The following is a 25,646-nucleotide window of genomic DNA, read 5'->3' as shown; positions in this document are numbered from 1 at the left end:
TTGAAAGACGCAGGGAATTGAAAACAGCGATTGACCACATTTCGCCTGGGACAATAGTCCAAAAGATGTTGGAAGACAAGAAGACAAGAAGAACTGAGAGGTGATGATGAGATACGCCGAACAAGTACTGCACAGGAAGAAGATAAACCTGGACGCAGCGTTGAAGAATATGAATGCGGAGGTCTGGACGGAGACACAACGAAGATGATATGGATTATCACCAGATATGGGGAAGTATGCGAAAGCGATTGCGAGTTAGAATTAAACCCTATGGTAACGCAGGATTTGTTTTAAACGGTACCGTTGATAACAGACTCCGGTCTAAGGAGAGAGACGTACTCGTCACATGCGTAAAGCATATTTCCATCCTGACACGCAAAAAAATGGCCGACCTACAGACTGGCTATCTGACAAGGGTGGACATTATGGACAGCAGGTTGCATGTGCTTATATCTATCATGGGGGAGTGGCCGAAAGAGCGAAAGAGCACATCGAAGATGAATAGTGAAACCAGATATGGAATCCACTGCGCAGAACTACAAATCCACATCATCGCATGAATTATTGCAGAATCATTCAGTAGGCCACCGTAGCGCAGAGGTTAGCATGTCCGCCTATGACGCTGAACGCCTGGGTTCGAATCCTTGCGAGACCATCAGAAAGAATTTTCAGCGGTGGCTTTCCCCTTCTAATGCTGGCAACATTTGTGAGGTAATATGCCATGTAAAACTTCTCTCCAAAGAGGTGTCGCACTGCGGCCCGTATAAAAGGGCCCATAAAAAAGGCCCCTTATCATTGAGTTTAAACTTGAATCGGACTGCACTCATTGATATGTGAGAAGTTTGCCCCTGTTTCTTAGTGGAATGTTCATGTTGCATTCAGACGAAGGTCGTGGCGATTGCCCGGGCGGTGGAAATTGTGCTGTCAAGGAATAACAACCGATTGGATATTTGCATATTTAGCGATAATCAGACGGCGCTAAAAATTTAGTGTTTTATTTGATTTTTAAACAAAACTACGCTTAAATAATCACCCATTATACTCATTGACCGTGAGAGAATCTCTATATTGGCATTAAAAACTTCAAAGTTTGTTAATCAGGGATGTTCCAGGCAGTGTGGATTACACCCTACCTGAGCCGCTTTTTGATAAAAAATTACTGTACCGGTATTCCTGATAGAACCGATTGGAACTACGATATCCCTGGTAACAGAAGTTACATAGACTTCTATACGAATGGTTGCAAACTAAACGACCAGGTGGGCTTTTGGGGTGTACTCTAAAGATCTAGAGTCCCGACCACTGCAGTGTGTATCAAGCAGAGGTGCTTGCAATTAAGGAAGTGGTGGAATGACTAAGATCTAATGTCATTACGATCTAATGTCATATCTTCTCAGACAGCCAGGCAGCCATTAAATCCCTGGAGAACGTATTTCTGAACACAAAAACCGCCCTCGACTGTCGCAGATCTCTCTCTCAGATGGTTGAACAGTTCAAAATACACCTGTTCTGGGTGCCGGACCACAGATATATCGGAGGGAATTCTAAAGCAGACGAGCTTGTGAGACTAGGAACTATCTTACATACACCAGGGACACTAGGATCTGTGGGTATGCCTCTAGCTACATGTAAGCTAAGTTTTCAGAACCACGCCCGAAGGCCAACGAATGATAGATGGTAACAAAGAGGGGGCTGTGAGCATTCCAAAACTATGTGGCCTCATCTAGACTTGAAGAGGTCTACTGCGTTGATATCATTGACTAGAACAGACGTCTCAGTCATTGTGTCCGTCATGACAGGTCACTGTCTAATCGGAAAACATGCTGACAGACTGAAGGTTGCCAGCAACGCCTTTTGCAGAAACTGTGAGGACATCGAGGAAGAAGAGACTATAGAACACCTTCTGTATGTGTGTGTCCTGCACTAGCAGTTAGAAGGAGTTCCACTTTAGGTTCTCATTTCTTTGAGAACCTGTCTGATTAAGCGGATGTGAAAATTCGCAAGTTATTGGGCTTTTTAAAGCGGTCTGGATGGTTCAACGGTTGGAACTAGAAGGCATCTTCCTTCTTCTGTTCCTGTGGTATCACAATGGACGAAAACGTCTAAATGAGTCTGATAGCAGACTGCCACTAAAACCTAACCTAACCTAACCTAATCAGGGTTGAAAAAAGTTAAGCCAGATCAAACTTAATGCGTTTTAAGAAAGTTTAATTTTGTTTTTAAATTTTTATTTGAAATACAAATTCATATACAGGTAAATTTTCTTAAAAAAAACAGGTGGGTAGCCATAAACTTGATTTTCGGCCACAATACATTAAAACATGCTTATAATGTATAAAAAACAGACGAAAAATTTGTGTTTTTTTTAACAAAAAAAAATAGGTAAATATTTTCAAAGCAATACAAATGGCAAGCAAAAGATTCTTAAAACTTTAGCAATTCAAAAACAAATGAGTAAAGAGCAATAGACTTCCTGGTAAGAAGGAAGAGGAAATATGTGGCATGGTGTGTAGAAATATTTTGTTGGAGAAAGTTTCATAATGAAAGTGGTGAAGAAACATTTTGCATTTCGAGTGGATCTCTCAAGAAAACAACAAACATTCCCATATGTGATTCAATTGAAATCTATATAAAATCAAACTTTACAAACTAAAAACGTGAACAAAAACAAATGTAGCAGTATATATGACATTCTGATTGGAATCAATTTTCGTATATATATATATATAGAAAGGTATGCATTTTAAATATGAGCTGATTTTTTTTTGAAAAAAAAAGGAAATATTTGCTAAGCTACCTGGTAACCTTCTCTTGAGGCCATTGTTGATTGGTTATTAGAGAACCTGAGCCACGATGACTACGATCGAACGAGGGGGCCTTAATGCGTATTTCGGGTAAGGGCTCAGATTTACGCCTATTTTGCATTTGTTGGCAAAATAAAACAACAACGAACACAAAGCCAAAGCATTTTCGATTTTGTAGGAAAAGAACACCAATCACAAAAAAATTTTTGAAGATTTCACAAAAAGTTTTTAAATGTATATACAAAACAAATATGATAGCATTTTAATTATGGATTTTTTAATATACAATAACAATAACATAATGAAGACATATGACGCAGAGGTCCATACAAATATTTGCAAACATTTTTCTGTACACAAATATTTAAAAAAAAAATATAACCAAAAAATTTTTGAGGGGAAAAGGCAACAATAAAATTTTAGGTATCATATATAAGCTAACATTAAGAGCCAAGGGAGAGAGTTATAAATTATGAAATTTTTTTATTCCGAAATTGAAAAGCAACGAAGCAGGCATTTTTAATAGTTAAGACATTTTCTATAGAAAATTTTTTCTATAGAAAATTTTGTCAATTTTTCTATATAGAAACGTTTTTATACCCAACACCATAGTATGGGGGGGGGGGGGGGTACACTAATCTAGTCAGTATGGGGGTATGCTAATCTAGTCATTCCGTTTGTAACATCTCGAAATATTGATCTGCGACCCCATAAACCATATATATTCTGGATCATCTCGACATTCTGAGTCAACCTAGCAATGCCCGCCCGTCCGTCTGTCGAAATCACGATAGGGGTCGAACACGTAGAACTAGCAGTTTGAAATTTTGAACAGGTACTAACAATTGATGAAAGTCGTTGGGGATTGGAAATGGACCATATCGGTTCAGATTTGGATATAGCTCCCATACCCCGATTTCAGTTCTTGAGCCCCTGAAAGCCACAATTTTCGTCCGATCTGGCTAAAATTTTGCACATAGTGTTCTGTTATGACTTTCAACAACTGTGCCAAGTACGGTCCAAATCGGTCTATAACATGGTATAGCCGATCTCCATATAAACCGATCTCCCGATTTCAGTTCTTGAGCCCCTAGAAGCCTCAATTTTCAACCAATTTGGCTTAAATTTTGCACATAGTGTTCTGTTATGACTTCCAACAACTGTACCAAGTACGGTCCAAATGGGTCTATAACCTGATATAGCTCCCATATAAACCAATCGCCCAATTTGACTTCTTGAGACCCTGGAACCCACAATTTTCGTCCGAGAATGCTAAAATTTTGCACATAGTGTTCTGTTATGTTCAACAATTGTGCAAAGTACGGTCCAAATCGGTCTATAACCTGATATAGCTCCCATATAAACCAATCTCCCGTTTTAACTTCTTGAGCCCCTGGAAGTCACAATTTTCGTCCGATTTGGCTGAGATGTTTTTAGCAGAATCCATGGTGGCCGGTTCCCAAAATTCGGCCCGGCCGATCTTGTTAGAAATTCTTTCTATAGTTTTCAGAATTTTTTTTTTTTAAATTTTGTCAAAATTTCATTTCTATAGGAAAGTTTGTCAAAATTTCATTTCTATAGAAAATTTTGTCAAATTTTCATTTCTATAGGAAATTTTGTCAAATTTTCATTTCTATGGCAAATTTTCTCGAAATTTCATTCTATAGATTTTCTGTCAATATTTTCTATAGGAAATTTTGTCAAAATTTCATATCTATGGAAAATTTTGTCAAAATTTCATTTCTATGGGAAATTTTGTCAAAATTTCATTTCTATAGGAAATTTTTTCAAAATTTCATTTCTATAGGAAATTTTGCAAAATTTCATTTCAATAGGAAATTTTGTCAAAATTTCATTCTAGATTCTCTGTCAAAATTTCATTTCTATGGGAAATTTTGTCAAAATTTAATTTTTACAGGAAATTTTTTCAAAATTTCATTTTTATAGGAAATTTTGTCAAAATTTAATTTCTATAGGAAATTTTGTCAAAATTTCATTTCTATAGGAAATTTTGTCAAAATTTCATTTTTTTTATGGGAAATTTTGTCGAAAATTTCATTTTTATAGGAAATTTTGTCGAAACTTCATTTCTATAGGAAATTTTGTCAAAATTTCATTTCTATAGGAAATTTTGTCAAAATTTCATTTCTATAGGAAATTTTGTCAAAATTTCATTTCTATAGGAAATTTTGTCAAAATTTCATTTCTATAGGAAATTTTGTCAAAATTTCATTTCTATAGGAAATTTTGTCAAAATTTCATTTCTATAGGAAATTTTGTCAAAATTTCATTTCCATAGGAAATTTTGTCAAAATTTAATTTCTATAGGAAATTTTGTCAAAATTTCATTTCTATAGAAAATTTTGTCAAAATTTCATTTCTATAGGAAATTTTGTCAAAATTTCATTTCTATAGGAAATTTTATCAAAATTTCATTTCTATAGGAAATTTGGTCAAATTTTCATTCTATACATAGATTTTCTATCAAAATTTCATTTCTATAGGAAATTTTGTCAAAATTTAATTTCTATAGGAATTTTTGTCAAAGTTGAATTTCTATGGGAAATTTTGTCAAACTTTCTTTTTTATAGGAAATTTTGTCAAAATTTCATTTCTATGGGATATTTTGTCAAAATTTCACTTTTATGGGAAATTTTGTCAAAATTTCACTTCTATGGGAAATTTAATCAAAATTTAACTTCTATGGGAAATTTCGTCAAAATTCAGTTTCTATAGCAAATATTGCCAAAATTACTTTTCTATAGCAAATATTGTCAAAATTTCATTACTATAGGATTTTTTGTCAAAATTTCATTTCTATAGGATTTTTTGTCAAAATTTCATTTCTCAGGAATTTTTCTTTCTGTTTTTTGCCTTCTTACGCATATCTTGCTAAAGCCTAAAAATATGCTACAATTTTTGCTAGTTCAATTAAAAATTAACCTTGGCTCCATTTAAATGACAAAATAACACATTCTGATGTTTAAAATAAATCTATAATAACAATAAAACAAAAATTATAAGCTTATTAAGGACATAATTTTAAAAAAACAGAACATTAAACGCAGAACATGAACCATATAAAAAAACTTACCCTTTTGGTCGTACAAGTTTATTGCTATTGGGTTCCGAAAGAGTTTCTTTGCTATAATAAAAAAGTCGATAATGAAAATATGCATAAAATTGGAGATTTGGTTGTTGGTTTTTGTTTTTTTTTTTTGGATTTGTTTTGTTGTTGGATTGGCAAATGAACGAATTCTCATTGTTTTCTACTAAAATTTTAACAAAACATTTAACAAAAAAAAAATGACAATTGAATGGCTTTGCTGTAAATGTTGTTTTTGCTGTTGTTGAGCTAGGACAAAACAAACCAAAATACTACTCAGTTATTCTAAGGCTAATTTGTTGTTATAGTGAAATAATAATAATAACAAAACGAAAATCATTATTTTAGTTTACCTATCAACGACATCATATGATGATGGCTCTATGGCATTGATATCATCACTATGTATTTGTTGCTGAGAGGGAGGAGGCTGTGATGCTACTTGTCGTTGTAAATCAAATGGTGATGTTGATATGGTGGTGGTTGAGGTAGTGGTTGGTGGATTTTGTGATGGTGATTGTAAATTAGATTCAAACGTATTTTGTTGGTGATTTGTAGTTTGTTGTTGTTGTGGTTGTATGTTTATAAGATTGTGGGGTGCGCTGTTAGAATTCCTGTTGGATGATGTTGCGCTAGCAGTTGAACGTATAGCATCTTCTCTATTATCATCACTACTCGCAATCAATTAATTCAAATACATAAACGAAAAAACCAATAACAATAATAAATTTGTAAGGCGGGCGGGCGGGCAGGATAACATAATGCATTTTGAAATTAAAAAAAAAAACCAATCAATTTACAACCGAAGTATAAACGAGTTAGAAAATTATTTTTTTTTTTTTTTTCACAACAAAAAATATAACAACAGGCAATTGGATTAGGTGTTTTGTTTTTTTTTTTTTTAATTAAGTTTTTTTTTTTTGTTTGTATAGAATATTTTTTGTTTAACATTTGTAGAAAGGTGTACATGGTGTATTTTGTTGTAGTTGTTTGTTGTCGATGGTGTTGTGGTGATGGTGATTGGTGGTAGCATTCAAGTTCATAGACAAGGATGTAGATAGAGACAGAGCAAACGATAAGAGTTGCATAAAGGAACAGAACAAAGGTTTCAAACAATATGCAAAAAAAGAAAGAAAAAAAACAATATTCATAAGAAAACTTATAAGATACAATGTATGTAGGTATGTAAACATATAAATACTGTAAATGAATGAACATAACTAGAAGTATTTTTTGAGACTGCAATAAAATAATGTTTAACATAAAGACCCTAACTTGTTTAGAAGCGCCTTCTATTATTTTTTTATAAAATAAGAAAAATTGTTTTTGGTAGGTTTATTTTTGCATTTTGCACCGATATTCACAAAACAGCTTTATAGTAGGTTTATTTGACAGTTCTATAAAAGAAATCTGTCAAATAAGCCTACTTAAGTTTTGTGAATAGGGGTTTTACTTTTCGGGGGGTTCAGTTGTTCATTTTATTTTCAACAAGTCTAAATTGTAAGTTTTATCTGTCCATGTGAAGAGACCATAAGGAGCAATTAAAGTAACGGTAAATATGGATGGATGCAAACAGCTGTCATTAAACAAATTTTGTACAAATTCAGTTGAAATTCAGAGTGAAATATTGGAAATATTGGATTAGAATTTCCTAGGAATTTGTTGAGAAAGCTGATTGCTTTGATTTTGAATTTGAATTTAATTTAAAAAAAAAATTAAAAATGACGATCTACAAAGTTATGAAAACACCATTCATGAGGCTGTCGAGATGGCCTAAGAGAAATAGGTTGAAGACTTGCCCAAGGCAAAAGGTGATCTCCAGTCGGAGATGCAGCTATCGAAAAAGTTAAATTACCCTGGTCTTGTTGTATTCAGAACTGTTCTGGAAAAGAAAAATGGAGAAAAAAAAAAGCCAAAAAGCAATGTGCGTATTCAACTTCGGCCGGAGGATGTTCGGTGGAAAATGTAAGTTAGGCCAAGATGATTCAGTGGATGTACACGGACATTCTAAGGCCACTTTCTACAACCGGATCAGGGAATAGGTTATAGATATAACGCTTGTGACGAGTAGTGACTTGGTGAAGTTGTTGGACTGGAACGTTTCCACCGAGTGCTCCTTTTCGGATAACTATAGGATATGTTTTCGGGTCGAAAACAGAGGAGGGTTCCATATAGAAACCCAAGGAGGAGCGACTGGGAGAAGTCCAGGGAACAGATGCAGAAATTGGGAGCCCCTAGGGGGCCTCTGGAGGACGCAAGGGAACTGGATACCGCAGTCCATCTTGTCACGGGATGCCTGAATGAGGCCTTTTTGAAGGCATGTGCCGAAAGTGTACCGCCACGCAAAACCAGCCAGTCAGGGTGGTCACCAGAACTGGAGGTGCTCAAGAGAAAACAGAAGACTTTTTAACAAGGCCAAGAGGGAGAACACGGCAGAGGACGGGGACGAATATCGCGACGCCCTTGGCAAGTTCAAGAAGGAGACGAGAAAGGCGAAGAAGAGTTCCTGGGTGAAATTCTGTGGGGAATTGGAAAGCGCTAGTGAGGCATCTAGGTTGCGCAAAGTGATCTCGAAGGATCCCATCACGCCCAGCTCCCTGAGGAGCGAGGACGAGACTTACACTGAAAGTGGGCATGTGACGGTCAGGCAGCCAGGAAGAGGTCGGCTATCAGGACATCGCAATACCTACACATGTGGCCTTAACGGATGACCTCGTCAGAGACATCGTGGACGAGGAGAAGATAGCGTGGGCTGTCCGCACTTTCCGGCCATTTAAGTCAGCCGGTCCTGACAGAGTTATCCCGCCACTGCTGCAGGAGTCCCTTGGAGTCACCCTGCCACGGCTTGAGCAGATCTTCAGGGCGAGCCTGGCACGGTCCTTCATACCGAGGGCATGGAGGGAAGTCAAGGTGGTCTTTATCCCCAAGGCGGGAAGAATAAACCACAGTACGACGAAGGATTATAGGCCTATTAGTCTGTCATCGTTTTTGCTGAAAACTGGGTGGTACAGGAGGTCGAGACGTCTCTCCGACAGAAGGATTACACTTTGGCAGCCTTCTGGGATATTGAGTGGGCTTATAATGTGGATATTGGGGCGATAGTCGGACCGCACGGGAATACACCCTTAATCTCCCAATGGACAAATAATATACTTTATGGCAGGATTATTAATGCAAACCCGGGAGATTGTGTTGTCAGAAGGCGGGTGACCAGAGGAACGCCCCAAGGAGGGGTGTTCCCACCGATACTGTGGAACCTCGTGATTAATGAAATCCTGATGGATTCTACGCATAAGCGATAATCCATTAAGCAGCGACTCCGTGCTGTTGTTCCGAGGCAAGTTTCTGTCGACGATCAGCGAGATCATGGAAGGGTCACTGAGGAGGTTGTCGCGATGGGCTACCATAAATGGGTTGAGGACCAACCCAGGGAAGACAGAGCTGGTGCTTTTTATGCGTAGATATAAGATACCGGAGTTCAGACTCCCGTCCTTGGACGGCCATCGTGAGACCAGTACTGGCCTATGGAGCACTGGTAGGGTGGGACGCCGTAGGGAAGAGGACGCGTGCGAAGGAGTTCGAGAAGGTCCAGAAACTGGCCTGCGTCGGGATCACAGGGGCGCTGAGATCAGCGTCGCAGGCAGGCCTGGAGGCCATGCTGGATATGCAACCCATTGGGGCCTGAATTTGGAACTGCGCCGCCAGGGTGGCGCTTACGCTGAGAGAGCACGGCATGGTTGAGGCCAGAGTTCGATTCTGGGTGTTACGGATACGAAGGGTATACTGAGGAGGATCTCCGACTACCTAGCACCGAGGATGGTGAGGTCGAGATGCGTGGGGGACTGTTTGGCTCAGGGCCCACGATGTGACGCTGACATGGGTTCCTGGACATGAGGGAATTCTAGGAAATGATAGGGCGGATGAGTGCGCCAGGAGGGGTTCGTCTGCGCCGGGCGGGCGGTCTTGCCTACGTGCCATTTGTCGAGCTACTGAACACAGTAGATGGGATGGCCAGAGCGGCGTTGGTGGCGAGGCGCACAGGGTAGATGATTGCCGGACTGCAAAGGCGCTATGGCCGCTCATCGACCGTAGGAGGACGAGGGAGTTGCTGGCGTTCGATAGGAGATCGATGAGTATTTTGACAGGGGTCATAACCGGACACTGCCATAGGCGGCATGGCGGCGCGCATGGGGACAACGCACAATGATTTCTGTGGGAGTTGCCTCGATGAGGATGAGGAAGAGACTATTGAACACTTGCTGTGTCCCCGTCCGGGTTTGCAGAGACGTAGGTTCTCCTTTCTGGGGAGCCGTTTCTTCTGTGATCTGGTTGAACTTGCGAGGTCCGTGCTTGCGAGGTCCGTGCTTGCGTAGGGAAGGGCGGTTCTTCACCTCCCGCTCGAGTTTCTCCACTTCTTCTGTTTTTTTCTTTTATTCGTGTATAACCTCTAGTACGAGGTCTCAAATTTTCTTCCCTTTTTCCCTCTAGGGTACCACAATGGGCCAAACCGGCCTACGAGTGAACTCACCTTTGGTGGGCGACCCATCCAACCTAACCTAACCTTCTAAGACCAGTACATATGGACATATAGAATACCGGTATGGTGAAAGGCTGTCGAGGCTCGCGCCAAGTAGTTCGAGGAATTTCAAGGGCTGGCTTAGCAGTGTTTAAGGTTCACATCACAGGCAGGTTAAGAAACAATGCGTAATAGGCAGCTTTCAAAAACGTTAAATAAAGATTTTCTTTGTCTCATTTCTTGCAAACCTTGCCACATGAAGTTTGAATGAATACTTTATCAAATTTCTTCAGTAGAAGGGATCTTAAGCGATTTAAAACTATAAGGTTAGGAACCTTAAAAGTATAAGGTTTGGTGCATTTCTTGAGTTTTCTTCTTTTCTTCTGCTAAAGAAAGAAAGTCTTATAAAATAAACCGTGAGATTTCTTGTTTCCTATTATTCTTTTCTAGTTCCAGCAAAGGACTTTAAAAATGCAATCTATGATGGAGGGTATATAAAATTCGGCCCATTAAAGTCTTCTTATGATATTAAAAATGTTTTTGAAATAAATATAATTAATAATTCTCTTTCAAAATACTTCTAGTCATGCCATGAAAAATATATACACCTAAAAGTATGCTTTAAAAATAATATTTTAACCAATAAAAACAACTGAAAATTAACAAAAAAGCATTAACGAAACAGGGTTTTTGCATTATCAATTGGAAATAAAAAATGTTGTGTAATTTTTAAAACAAACCATAATTTTGGAAGCAATTTACTTTTTCTTTTTTTTTACTCAGTGAGCTGATACACACTAAAATCCCTTCAACACTTCAACTACGATCAATCATTCATAAATACCTGGCTATGTTACGTTTCATTAAACTGAATATGGCTGCAGCATTGCGCCCACTAAAACGTCCATTGAACATGTATAAATGATTCGATTCCTTGAGGGCTTTCTTTTCTTCTTCCAGAATTTTATTGACATAACGGTAATTGCGTGAAAAACGATTCAAACGTATGGTGAGAGAAACTAAGAAGCCTTCCATTAAGCGTATGATGGGATTGGCTTCGAAATCTGGGAAAAGGTTTTAAATGTTAGGAAACAGACTTAGTCTAAATCAAACTTTTCGCTTACCTTCTTCAGTATCTTTTTCCGTTAAATCACCACTATCGACTTCGGTCCTTTGCCTATGTTCAGGCGCCTTGCCTTGAGTTTCGCCAGCTTTGCTGGTTGAAGGTCCCGCAGTATCAATAAGAGTATCCTTTTGAAGTTTAGGCTTCTGACTTTCCTTTTTGTAGAAATATAAAGAAATTGTAAACAATTACGTTTTAGTATTGACATGGCTCATAAACATCGGGAAAAAACACTATAGAAAAACAACAATTATATGGATAAATATATTTGTAATGACCAATTATATTGTTCAGTATTCAATGGTGTATATTGGGGTGTGTCATCAATTGTGTTTGACTTTTTTTACATACACATTTATATAGATTGAAAAAGTTTTACTAACTCTATGCATATAAATATATGAGATATAAGATATGGTGTAAGGCATATATTTACGTATATAATATTGGAGCATATATAACTCTTATGGCAATATAGGAACAAACTTTTTGAGTAATATAGTAAAAGTGTGTATGTGTGGCTGGCTTTATAGTGACTTATTTTGTGGTGACGAGCATAAAAAATATTTCTTTTTTATATATTAATGTTTTTTTGTGGTTGTTTGTGGCTCTTTAAAACATGGTGTTCCTTAAGGTTACAGCGTATTATAAGAAAAACAACGAAAACAAATCATCCCCGTTGGGATTTGGGAAAAATTCAAAAACAAAATTATGGAGTAAAACGGGCACTCACGAAATATTCACTTGTCGATCGCTGTGCATAGCACAATGGTTCAGATAATGTCGATATGCGTATGCCAGCGCCATTATCATTATCTGGATCGTTCTCATGCTCATTGAATAGTAAACCAATGTGGGAAGGCGGTGCCGAGGCATAGGAACGTTGCCGTAAATATACCTGACGACGATACTCCACAGCACTTATGTCCTTCCAAACCTTTTTTGTGGTTTCAATTCGTTTGTTTGTGTGGTATTTTTGGGGGAGGAGTTTTTGTGTTTTTTTTTTGGATTGATTGAAAAATGTTTCAAATTTTGATGAGAGCACATAAAAATCCAATGCATGCAATTGTTTTTTTGATTTACAAATAGTTTTTTTATTTTTTGGTTTTAATAAGAAAATACGTTACGTTTTTAAAAGACATAACTAAGATAGTTTTGTAATACAATGGTCTCGGCGTGATTTCCTAATGGGCCCAATGAAAATATTGCTATATTTAAGTAACTGATGTTAAAAAAGGGCGCTTAAAAAAATCAAATCCTGTGGAGAGTAAGTAAAGGTGCTATTACACGGCATGTAGATGTCCTATGACATGCCGCTTTTTGTATTCGAATGTAATTGAAAATGTTTGTCAAAATTGTCTATTTACATATGATTCATCATTTTTGCTTTCACACCTGTATGTTATTTTCGCATGACATAACCTAAAAATTTGAACAAAAGCTAATTTTTTTTTATGCGTAAAAGTTGTTAAAGTTAATTTGGGTTGCTTTCATTCGCTTGATAACAAAAACAGCTGATTCCTTTATGTTTTTGTCAGAAGGAATAGAGCACGCTCTAATCGAAAATACAATCCCATGGCAGCCGGTTGTACGCCCCGGATTGACCCGATGGAACCCTCATCGGCAAGAGTTGAGCTGAGGCGGCCCTCAGTGTACGTGTTCGTATTTTTCGTCATGGGAGAGCACATCCGGGAGAGGCAAATCGCCAATTATCTGTGTGGTCGCCAGTCATTTGTGGAATTTAGGGATAAGAAGTTGAAGCACCGTAGAGTAAAACAGGGAGTTTCCTAAGGTGGGGTGATATCTCCCGCACGGTTTAATCTCTACGTATCCTCCATTACACCCCCACCAGATGGCGTAGAGATCGTATCATATGCGGACGATTGTACGATCATGGCATTAGGCCGCCCACCCATTGATGAGATCTGCGATAGGTTAAACGTCTACCTCAACGAGCTTGCCTCATTTTTCGCTGCAAGAAATCGGAAGATATCTGCCACCAAATCTTTAGCCACATTGTTCACTTCAAATACGCGTGAGGTGAATACTGAGCTGATTGTGATGGTCGATGGAGAAATGATTCCGACCATCAAGTGTCCCAAAATACTTGGCGTCACATTTGACAGCTCTTACACTTTCTCCCCACATGCCACAGTGATCTGCAATAAAGTCAAAAGTAGAAACAAGGTCCTCAAGTCACTTGCTGGCAGCACTTGAGGTACAGACAAAGAAACCTTGTTGACCACGTAGAAAGCAATTGGCCGGTCAGTGGTAAGTTATGCAGCGCCAGTGTGTTCTCGTCAATTTTGTGCCACGCAGTGAAATAATATTAAGATCTGTCAGAATGCCGCCTTCTGAACTGCGACGGGCTGTCTCCTCAGTTCTTATGTCGACCACCTCCATCAGGAGACAAAGATCCTAACAGTGCGAAGACATAACAACATGCTGTCTAAGCAATACCTTTTGGGCTGTTATCGCAGAGACCATCCAAATCATCATCTTGTGGATAGATATCCACCGCCCTGAAGCCTTATGGTAGATCTACATTATCTAGAGCGTGAGGTTCAGCGGTACAAGAGAGAGCCTCTAGATCAAGCGGCATATCAAGCAGGTCTAGACAACATTCATGCAGACACGGTATACTGCAATGGCTACCAGGTGAATGTAGTCCTTGGAGAATGACCGCTTCCCATTGCACCGGAAGAAATTGACCTCCCTCGGCTAACCAGAGTAGTTTTGGCTCGATTACATTCCGGCAGATGCAGCCGCCTCAACTCCTACAGAGAAAGGATTGATGCCGACGTGCAAGATGTATGTCCCAATTGTAACCAGGGACCGCACGATACATGTCACCTGTTTAATTGCCCAGCCAGACCCACTCGACTCAGACCCATATCCCTGTAGATCCCATCTTAGTCGCAGAGTTCCTGGGTTTTGACACTCAACAGAATCAAACAGACGAAAGATAGAACACAATAAACGGTTACAATGAGTTTTTATTTATAAAATGATTTTATATTCATAAATTATTTTAAATTTATAAAATTTTATTTATAAATTAAAAAAAGTATGCAAAGCACTGACAAGTTGATTCACGGTTTCTTTAATTTTTTAAGGTTTTGACACTCAACAGAATCAAACAGACGAAAGATAGAACACAATAAACGGTTACAATGAGTTTTTATTTATAAAATGATTTTATATTCATAAATTATTTTAAATTTATAAAATTTTATTTATAAATTAAAAAAAGTATGCAAAGCACTGACAAGTTGATCCACGGTTTGTTTAATTTTTTTTCTGTTTTTTCAAATAATTCAATTTCCTGATGATGTCTTCTTCCGTGGGAAGACGAAATATCGAATAAAAAGACCTCAAGCTCGATTGTTTTGTTAGAAAAAAAAGTTATTCAAATATAGGTCTAATAAACGATATAAATCCAATTGGAATAAATTTATAAAATCCGATTATCATTTTATCCTTTTCTCATTTTTTTTTAAATTTCATCATCTTGTGGATGAAATTTTAAAAATTAATAAAATGGTGTAAAAATTTATGAGAATATTTTCATACAAAGCAAAGCGATTCATTTATGAAGTTTTCTCAGTCACATTTTGTCACTTTTTCGCTTTTGTTTTGAATGGTGTCTCAACGCGAAAAACAAACCGGTACTAACCGGTTTTAACATCGCAATATCTTGCGTTAGATGCTGATGAATCACATTTTTAATAAATAGCCGTTATTATGTCATAAAACTTATATTTACATTTTTTAAAGTTTAAAATTAATAAATTTTTAAATCATTTATTTAAACATTCGTTTCTTAACGCTTCAAATAGAACGCCGCCTTTTGTGTGTGTACCCATGACGATACTCTTGCTATCGACTTATCGATAACGATAAAACTTATATGACACACCCTGTTAACAACAACATCTGTGTATGCAATCAGCTGTCATGGTCATTGCGGCCACATAACCTCTATCACATTTCTATTAACCATATATTATTTTTACATAAACATGAAGCAGCTACACTAAAAAATTAAATAAAAATTAAACAAACAAAAGTTAGTTAAACTAACTTGTACGACACAAACGATAATTTGTAACTCAAATAGTACAATATCAGAAGCGGTTACGTCACCAAACCATACAGCAGCCATTAATTCATTAAATAAAAACTATTTTGTTTGCCTGCCATCCAGAGAGTTGCAAGTGATTTTCTAAGATAATAAAAACAAAATGAGACACCGTTTGTTTACTGTTCTCTCTGGAAATGTTCTTCAATGTGTTAAGTCCAATGTAAGCACAAACATTGACCATGCTGCTGTCAGAAATATTTCCATTTACTTGTATCCCCTGCAAGCCGGTCACTCCAAATGGGCAAACATACGACACATCAAAGCAGCCAAGGATGGCCAAAAGTCTGCCCTATTTGCAAAAATAGCTCGTCAACTAAGATTGGCCATACAGGATGGTGGCAGTGCCGATCCAGCCTTGAATAGTGAACTGAAAAGTGTCATAGATGAAGCTCTACGCAAGAATATGCCCATGGCCAGCATACAAAATAATTTGAAAAAGTTTACTGCATCTAAAACTCAACTCAAGAAATATCGTTTGGATGTTAGATTTAAACAAAAAGTTTTTATGGTCTTGACTGTGTATACGGATAATTTTGCCCAACTCAAAATGGATTTGTCCACGGCTTTAAGAAAAGGAGGAGCTGTACAAATAGATGCGGGTCATTTATTTGAAGATTTTGGCTTGATTCAGGCCTATCTGGATAAGGTGCATTTTAAATCGGCTGCCGAACTTGAAGATCGAGCTACAGAAGATGCCATCGAGTGTGGTGCAGAGGATGTTGAAGTGATGGACGGTGAGGCGGGTGCCGTTAACTTTATATGTAAACCAGAGGGCATTAATGGAGTACGCAAAGCTTTTGAGAATAAGGGTTATGTGGTGCATAATACTGAACATATATACACGCCATTGAATACAGTTACTCTGACGCCCGATGAAAAAGTGGCCTATGAAAAGTTTGTGGACAAGCTGAAGGAAATTCAGGGAATTGAAGATGTATACGATAATGTGGAAATGGAGGAATAACTTTTGTTTAATACCAATAAGTTGTTAACTAATGTTATTAATAAGTGTAAACATAATAATGGTAATAAAATTTTGATAACAAAAATTATCGACAAGGAAGAACTAAAACTAAAACTAACCGCTCTTGGCAAACAAACCAAATCTGTGGTAGCCACTTCCATAGGTGCCAAACTGCAGTCGCGGACAATCAGCGGTATGGAGTAGTCTCAGTGAGGGCCGGGTGGCATCGGCTCTTGCTTAAATAATGAGTGTCGGCTGAACTGTTACAGGGTAGTTCGCAAAAAAAATCTAATTGTTTGCATACCCCCTAATTTTGACCTCAGGAACCCGAATATATAGTCCGTTTATGGGGCTCGGGCCCGTGGACCCCCAACCTAGGCAATATGGGTATCAAATGAAAGTTATTGATTAGTAGATTACGAATATGCAAACAAAATTTTCACCCGGGAAGGACCTACGGGGTCTTGAGAATTTGGAACCCTCTTAAACCTAGGCAATATGGGTATCAAATTAAAGATATAAAGTAGAATATGCAAAAAACTTAAAAAAATTTAAAAAAAATCGCTTTTTTTTACAAAAAATTTTGGAAGGCAAAAAGTTTTATTTAAAATACTTTTGCTATTTCCCACTGTTGGACATATGGAGGAGTAGAAAATCTCAAACCCGGCCGAAGGCCGTCAAATTTGTCCAACTTTGGTAGGCAAATAGTCTGTCTATTTTTCACTGTTGGACATATGGAGAAGGAGAAAATCTCAAACCCGGTCGAAGGCAGGCTACTTTTTCCAACTTTAAAAGGCAAATAGAGTTTTATTTAAAATAACAATAGCAATTTCGTAAATTTTCCACATAGGGGTCAAAATTCTCAAGATCCAAGATCGCTCTATTTTTACAAAAAGCTTTGGAAGGCAAACAGTTTTATTTAAAATACTTTTGCTATTTCCCACTGTTAGACATATGGAGGAGGAGAAAATCCCAAACCCGGCCGAAGGCCGTCAAATTTGTCCAACTTTGGTAGGCAAATCGTTTGTCTATTTTTCACTGTTGGACATATGGAGAAGGAGGAAATCTCAAACCCGGTCGGAGGCAGGCTACTTTTTCCAACTTTAAAAGGCCAATAGAGTTTTATTTAAAATAACAATAACAATTAAATTTTCCAAAAATGGGTCAAAATTCTCAAGATCCCATTGGTCCTTCTCGGGACATTTGATTGCATATTTGTAATCTACTAATCAATACTTTTCATTTGATACCCATATTGCCTAGATTGGACTACTTCGCCATAAGGGGTTGTTTGGCTCCTAGGGGGGTCCCCGGGAACGAGCCTCAAAAACGGACTTCATTTAGGGTTCCTGGGGTCAAAATTAGGGGGTATGCAAAAAATTTGCTTTATTGCGAACTACCGTAAAATAAATAACCAATGGCCATCATGTTCCCACGGCGATCGGTCGTATAGACCAGAACGAGCTTTTTCGCCTATAAGAGCTGGACGAGGATTCCCACCTCCACATGGAAATGTGGCTACAACAACAACGACAACATAGGTGTCAAAGGACGAGTTGTGACTGACTATCATATGCAATTTACAAAAAGCGATAAATGTATATGCATATATGCAAAGTTTGAAGTGAATCGATTGCTCTGTTTAGATTTTTAGGTCTAAATAGACTACATAAGTTTTTCACAATTTAAAATTTTTTTACAAAGACCTGTTGATGAAACATAAATAAATCCGTTTTATGGACACAAATTAAAAATGAAACCTAACCTAGACTTAATGGAGTCTTCGATCACTGACTGTAAGGCGGAATCTTTGAGCAATTTTCGCCATCACTCTTGCAATATTTTCGACAATCACTCAGACCATTGTATAACATTTTTACATTTAAAATATAAATATCACAATATCAAATATTTTTACTTACATCATATAATGTCTTTCGGCGATTCATTTTGATTTCACTTTCAGTGATATTCTCATTATCGTTATCGAATAGGCCATCACTGTCCGTTATCAAATCCAATTCAAATTTATCATCAATATCTTCGAACATGTAGTAATCACCGGCTCGAACAGCTAAATAAGTTTTTAAAAATAAATATAAAAACAAATTAATTTTAGTTAATATTTTAACAAAAGAAATATTTTACAAAAAAGTACATACAAGGAAAAAACTAGAGAATAAAGTTAAAAAGTATTTAAGTTAATAGAAATACTATATAGAAAAATTATTTACAAAAATTTAAATAAATAAAGTTTGAAAACTAAATTATTGGGCATACGCCAAATTAATAAGAACAAGAAGAATTATTCGTCTAAAGAATGAGTAAGAGTATAAAACAAATTAAAGGATATTAAGAATGTTTGGTTGAATATACATATATACAAATGTATATACATATTTAAGTATTTTATATATATACTTGGTTTGTACAAAGTTCAAGATTGTATTGGGCTGCCCAAAAAGTAATTGCGGATTTTTCATATAGTCGGCGTTGAAAAATTTTTTCAACGGCTTGTGACTCTGTAATTGCATTCTTTCTTCTGTCAGTTATCAGCTGTTACTTTTAGCTTGCTTTAGAAAAAAAGTGTAAAAAAAGTATATTTGATTAAAGTTCATTCTAAGTTTTACTAAAAATGCATTTACTATCTTTTAAAAAATCCGCAATTACTTTTTGGGCAACCCAATATAATGAATTTTAACAAATGTTTACATTCACTATTTTGTTTTTCAAAATCTGGACAACATGATAAACACTATCATAGAGAAAACAGTTCTGTTTCCAATCATTGACATTTTGACATTAAACTGATCATGCCCATTACATATTTCAGTCCTTCATCAGCCTAGCTGGATCTACAGACGTCTGAACCTAGAGCTCACTTACCAACTGTACACGTATAAAGCCGTCGCAAAAATACCATGGAGCTTTGGGCTAACAAACTCGCTTGATCCTCTAATTTGCATTAGGTTAGGTTTAGGTGGCAGTCTGCCATCAGACTCACTTAGACGTTGTTGTTGTTGTAGCGGTGTGTTATACACTGAGGTGGCAGCTCTTGGCGATGAAGAACTCCATCGGGTCAATCCGGTGCGTACAACCGGCTGCCATGGGACGGCAGGAACTAGAAGACATCTTCCTTCTTCTGTTCCTGTGGTATTATAATGGACGAAAACGTCACACTTCCTCACAGAAAAAGGAAGATGCCTTCTAGTTCCTACCGTTGAACCATCCAGGTCGATTTAAAAAGCCCAATAACTTGCGAATGTTCACATCCGCTAAATCAGACAGGTTCTTGAAGAAATGAGAACCTAAAGTGAAACTCCTTCTAACTGCTAGTGCGGGACACACACACAGAAGGTGTTCTATAGTCTCTTCTTCCTCGATGTCCCTACAGCTTCTGCAGAAGTGGTTGCTGGCAACCTTCCGTCAGTCATCATGTTTTCCGATTAGACAATGACCTGTCATGACGGACACAATGACTGAGACGTCTCTTCTAGCCAATGACAGCAAAGCAGTAGACCTCTTCAATTCTAGATTAGGCCACATAGTTTTGGAACGCTCACAGCCTCCTCTTTGTGACCATCTATCATTCGTTGTCTTTACGGCCTGGTCCTGAAAATTTAGCTTACATATCGCTGGAGGCATACCCACAGAATCGCGGGTCCCTGGAATGTGTAGGGTAGTTCCTAGTCTCGCAAGCTCATTCGGTTTACAATTCCCTGGGATATCTCTGTGGCCCGGCAACCAGAACGGCACCCAGCATTAACATTTGCCTCCATTTTCATTTCATCTAAAAGCCATTTAATCCTACGTCTCAACTAAAGCAATAATGGCTTTTGGTTATTAGGTCCTTCAAGGAGGATTTACGCTAGTGACGTCCTCATCATGGTAAGGATCTTGTTCAGAGGGCATTAAAGAAGCTATTTGAATGGGCATGGCATAAATCGCAGAAATCCTGGAAAATACCACGAACCTGATGCTTGGCGTTGTCAGAAGACCTGTTCTGGATGGGGTACAGCTGCCCTTTTCTCTGGAAGTCATGTACCTCGGCGTAATTCTTGACCAGAGTATGAACTGGAGAAAATATCTCGAAAAAATGACCAAAAGGGGACTGAATGCGCTCTATTTTTGTGGGAATTCGATAGTAAGGAGTTTATGCAATATCATGGCAGCCGGTGTACGTACCCGATTGACCTTATGGTGTACTTCACTGGCAAGAGCTGCTGCCTCAGTATACAACACACTGCTACACCAACAACAAGGAGTTTATGGCTTATACCCGGAACGGTACACAAGATGTTTACAGCGGTGGGTCCAGGATTCTTTGCAATCCCGATACGGACCAGAAGCGTGCGGAGAAGGCACTGCGGGATGTACCTCTTCCATGGCGAAAAAAGGACGGACACGTTCACTGAGGCGGCAGCACTTTCTGATGAAGGATTTCATTGGGTCAATCCGGTAAGTATACCAGCTGGCTAATTCAGTGAATGTGAAGCGCGGCCAAAGCCCTCTGGCCAAGAATTTCGCGTTACAGAACGTCATTTATCTTTGGGCTAAGGTAACATGTCGCAACTGGTAATTACAATGTTAGGTTTGACTCAGCGCTGGATTAAAGGGTGGATGGTCTTTTACTAGGTCTGCGATTACGAGAAGTTGGAGATGGTATTGCACTTTTTATGTCACTGCAACAAGGAGTTGTATCAGGATTAATCAAAACTTTTTCCGTGTCTGGTTTTAGGGACTTGGTCCTCTCTTCAGTCTGGGGAATTGGTATCCTTACCTTTGAAGAATCGTTGATAGATATGGTCCATAAGATCGAAACTTTTGTAGGTAGGTTAGGTAATAGTGATAGTCCTTTCTAGACTCACTTAAATAACTAGTAGTCCATTGATACCACAAACGACGGCCTCCGTACTGGTAATCCGAGTTCTCTATGAACCCTTGAAGAGTCATTGGCAGATATGGCCCATACCATTGAAACTTTTGCAGGTTGAGTAATAGTGGTGGTCCATTCCAGATTCACTTAGACCACTTGTAGTCCATTATGATACCACAGACCACAGCCTCTGCACTGGTAATCGGAGATCGATATCACCTCGGCTACCGGGGTTGCCTATTTCTAAAAAATCTTTCAATTCTATTCTAAATGCTCTTTTAATTTAGAAAGGTTCTAGGCTCAAGCTGGGGGGGGGGGGGGGAATAGGAACTCCCCCTGGTAGTTCGAAACTTTTGCAGGTTGGGTTCGGTTATAGTGGTAGTCCTCCCAGCTCACTTAGACAATTTGTAGTCCATTATGATACCACAGACCAAGGCTTCTTGTGAGTTCGCTAGCAACTCGGCGCCCAATTTTTTAAAAAATGTTTCAGTTCTATTCTAAGTGCTTATTTTCTCTAGAAGGACTCTAAGCTCAAGCTAGTGGGCAATAGGACCACACCACCCTCTCAGAAAATCCAAGGTTTGCATCAAATAATTGGACAGCAAATTTACATCAATTTATTGTGCATCCCGAGAGCCATTAGCCGTATTCGTGGTCTCCGTATTCGTGGTCTCATAATTTGCCGTGGGCTAAGTCACAAATGACATCCGTGGCGCCAAAGCATCTAGGGCATTGGGCCCCGACGGAATCTCTACATTGATGATGAAGAATCTGGGTTCACCTGGAGTTGAGTCCCCTTCTACTGTCCTCAACCTGTCTTTGAACACTCTTATAGTTCCCGATGTCTGCAAAATGGGCAGAGTGATCCCGCTCTTGAAGCCTGGAAGGGACCCGAGTTTGGGGGAGTCGTACAGACCGATCTCCCTTCTCCCACCAGTAGCAAAGACGATTGAGGCATTACTCCTCCCGAGCCTCGTAGGAGAAATTCCATTCGCCGAGCATCAACATAGATTTCGAAGACTGCATAGCACAACAACAGCATTGCATGCCATTACCGCACATATTTGTGATAGGACGGTGCTCATGGCACTATACCTATTGATTGCATTCGACAAATTATTTGAAGACATCGCCAACACGTCCCTCCAACCAGACCCGAAAAGTTGGTTCGCGAATTATCTGTGTGGTCGCCGGTCATTTGTGGAATTTAAGGATAAGAAGTCGAAGCACCGTAGAGTGAAACAGAGAGTTCCCCAAGGTCGGGGGATATCTCCGGCACTGTTTAACCTACACCTATCCTCCATTCCACTCCCTCTTGACGGCATAGAGATCGTATCATATGCGGACGATTGCACGATCATGGCATCAGGCCCCCCAACCATTGTTGACATCTTCGATAGGTTGAACGTATACCTCAACGAAGTTGCCTCATATTTCGCTGCAAGAAATCTGAAGATATCGGCCACCAAATTTTCAGCCACATTGTTCACGTGAGGTGAATACTGAGCTGACTGTAATGGTCGATTGAGAAATGATTCTGACCATCAAGTGTCCCAAAATACTTGGCGACACATTTGACAGCAATTTGCGATAAAGTCCAAAGTAGAAACAAGGTCCTTAAGTCACCTGCTGGCGGCACTTAGGCTGCAGACAACGAAACCTTGTTGACCACGTACAAAGCAAAGTCTGTGGTAAGTTATGCAGCGCCAGTGTGGTCTCGTCAACTTTGTGACATGCAGTGGAATAATATTCAGATCTGTCAGAATGCCGCCCTCCAAACTGCGACGGGCTGTTTTCTCAGTTCTCATGTGGACCACCTCCATCAGGTGGTCGGGCATATTTACCCACCATGTCAATGTGGGGCTTAAATGAAAGGAATTGGGGGGTGGGGCAAGAATTGATACCCACTTTCGGGACCAATTTTCGGGGGTCTACCTACGCCTTTCCCAAAATACCCCACAAACAGCAATGTTTTACTGACCATCGCAAAATGGGGCTCAAGTAAAGATATTTGGGAGTAGAATACGAATTTGATATCTAAATGTAGGACCATGTATTTGCAGGTGATGCCTTCACCAAAACACCCGCCAAAGGTTAAACATTTTTCCACCATGCCAATATGTGGCTCAAATGAAAGGGAAATTTGAGATTAGAAAACGAATTTGATAACCAATTTTGGGGCCATGTGTTTGGGGGACGCCTCATCCTGTAAACTCCCTCTCAAAACCAGGGGCAATATGGGGTTTAAATAAATGATATTTGAGAGAAGAGCACGATGCAGATATTTTTTCAGGACCAAGTGTCTGGGGGACCATCTCACCCCGAAAACGCTCCTAAATCAGACACCATGAGAATATCGGGCTGAAATAAAGTATTTTAAGAATGGAGTACACCTTACATCCAAACTTAAATTCGTAGATCAATAAAGATCATATGGGATTCAGATAAAAGCATTTATATTGTTAAACTGTTTGTTAAGCGATATACTATTGGGTTGCCCAAAAAGTACTTGTCGGTAATATAGTCGGCGTTGACAAATTTTTTCAACGGCTTGTGACTCTGTAATTGCATTCTTTCTGCTGTCAGTTATCAGCTGTTACTTTTAGCTTGCTTTAGAAAAAAAGTGCGCGAAATTTTGTTTGCATTTGTTTGTTTGGCGTCAATTTTAATATGGGTACCACATGAATTGAAAGAAATTCATTTAACAAACCGAATCAACGCTTGTGATATGCACCTTAAACGCAATGAATTCGATCCGTTTTTAAAACGAATCATAACTGGAGATGAAAAATGGATTGTTTACAACAACGTTAGTCGAAAACGATCATGGTCCAAGCACGGTGAACCAGCTCAAACCACTTCAAAGGCTGATATCCACCAAAAGAAGGTTATGCTGTCTGTTTGGTGGGATTGGAAGGGTGTGGTATATTTTGAGCTGCTTCCAAGGAACCAAACGATTAATTTGAATGTTTACTGTCAACAATTGGACAAATTGAATACAGCCATCAAGGAGAAGCGACCAGCATTGGTCAATCGTAAAGGTGTCATATTCCACCAGGACAACGCTAGACCGCACACATCTTTGGTCACTCGCCAAAAACTGAGTGAGCTTGGCTGGGAACTTTTGATGCATCCACCATATAGCCCTGTCCTTGCACCATCAGACTACCATTTATTTCGATCTTTGCAGCACTCCTTAAATGGTAAAACTTTCGGCAATGATGAGGCTATAAAATCGCACTTGGTTCAGTTTTTTACAGATAAAGGCAAGAAGTTCTATGAGCGTGGAATACTAAATTTGCCAGAAAGATGGCAAAAGGTTATCGAACAAAATGGCAATTATATATTTGATTAAAGTTCATTCTAAGTTTTATTAAAAATGCATTTACTTTCTTTTAAAAAATTCGCAATTACTTTTTAGGCAACCCAATATTTCTGTAGCATGGTAATTCTCTAAAAGCTCTTTAATTGTCGAAAATAAATATTCCAAGGAAAATTTTTTTCCATATAAAGTAAAAGCAGGCGCAGCGGAGCGGGCCCGGTCCAGCTAGTATAGGATATAATAAAATAAATTTCATATTTATACCAAAAATTGTTATGCAGTGAGACAGGAAAAGAAAAGCATAATTAAAAGATAAAGGACAACAGCACCAGGGAAGTAAATAGCAACAAAAAAATCCAACTTTGTATAATTTACTATCTACAATTAACCATAAAAATAGCATGCTTCTATATAGTGTATTAAACATAAACAAATAATAATAATAACTGAAAAATTGTGTGTATAAAAATAAAACATTTACCGGCAGGATGCAATTTAATTTCTTTCCTTTTATGTGGTCGTGAGCCATAAACTGGGTTTCCATGTTCTAAAAATTCAAAAAAGATTTGAAAAAAACCAAGAAAAAAATTCAAAGAAAAATGCATGTAAAAATTTGAAGCAACATAAAAATTATTTTATACATAAAAGCATTAGAGAGAGTAAAGAATTTGAAGGGGGAGGGTTAAGAAAATTCAGCCTGGATAAGGTGTAACATCCAGTGTTTGGTACATTGAAAAAAAAAAAAAAATGAACAGAGAACTTTGTTTGCAGCTCAAGTTCGTGATTGAAGA

At 38.3% G+C, this 25,646-nt stretch overlaps 2 protein-coding genes across 9 annotated transcripts in view; one reads left to right on the top strand and one right to left on the bottom strand.

Moving 5' to 3' along the window:
- Positions 1 to 25,646, bottom strand: part of LOC106084890 (piezo-type mechanosensitive ion channel component) — an 84,656-nt gene that overhangs the window by 15,249 nt on the left and 43,761 nt on the right. For 4 of the 8 annotated variants that reach the window (XM_013248839.2, XM_013248841.2, XM_013248843.2 and 1 more), the window contains 7 exons: positions 25,337 to 25,402; positions 18,580 to 18,731; positions 11,551 to 11,704; positions 11,271 to 11,490; positions 6,264 to 6,581; positions 5,899 to 5,949; positions 2,798 to 2,914 (listed from right to left, as the gene is read on the bottom strand). In XM_013248839.2, coding sequence (XP_013104293.2) covers positions 2,798 to 2,914; positions 5,899 to 5,949; positions 6,264 to 6,581; positions 11,271 to 11,490; positions 11,551 to 11,704; positions 18,580 to 18,731; positions 25,337 to 25,402 — 1,078 coding nt within the window. The remainder of the gene's footprint in view (positions 1 to 2,797; positions 2,915 to 5,898; positions 5,950 to 6,263; positions 6,582 to 11,270; positions 11,491 to 11,550; positions 11,705 to 18,579; positions 18,732 to 25,336; positions 25,403 to 25,646) is intronic. The other 4 variants (XM_013248846.2, XM_013248842.2, XM_013248847.2 and 1 more) reach the window with 4 other exon arrangements.
- On the top strand, positions 15,508 to 16,745 carry LOC106084893 (probable transcriptional regulatory protein TTE1135). The gene has a single exon (XM_013248849.2). The coding sequence runs from the start codon at positions 15,794 to 15,796 to the stop codon at positions 16,655 to 16,657; it is 864 nt and encodes a 287-aa protein (XP_013104303.2). The 5' UTR covers positions 15,508 to 15,793; the 3' UTR covers positions 16,658 to 16,745.

This window comes from Stomoxys calcitrans, chromosome 3, assembly GCF_963082655.1.
Source record: "Stomoxys calcitrans chromosome 3, idStoCalc2.1, whole genome shotgun sequence".
Taxonomy (NCBI): domain Eukaryota; kingdom Metazoa; phylum Arthropoda; class Insecta; order Diptera; family Muscidae; genus Stomoxys; species Stomoxys calcitrans.
Note: the sequence above shows the minus strand (reverse complement) of the source record. Positions and strands in the feature narration are given on the sequence as shown.

Coding starts and splice junctions, on each gene's coding strand:
- LOC106084893 (XM_013248849.2), top strand. CDS start 15,794: ATGAGACACCGTTTGTTTACTGTTCTCTCTGGAAATGTTCTTCAATGT.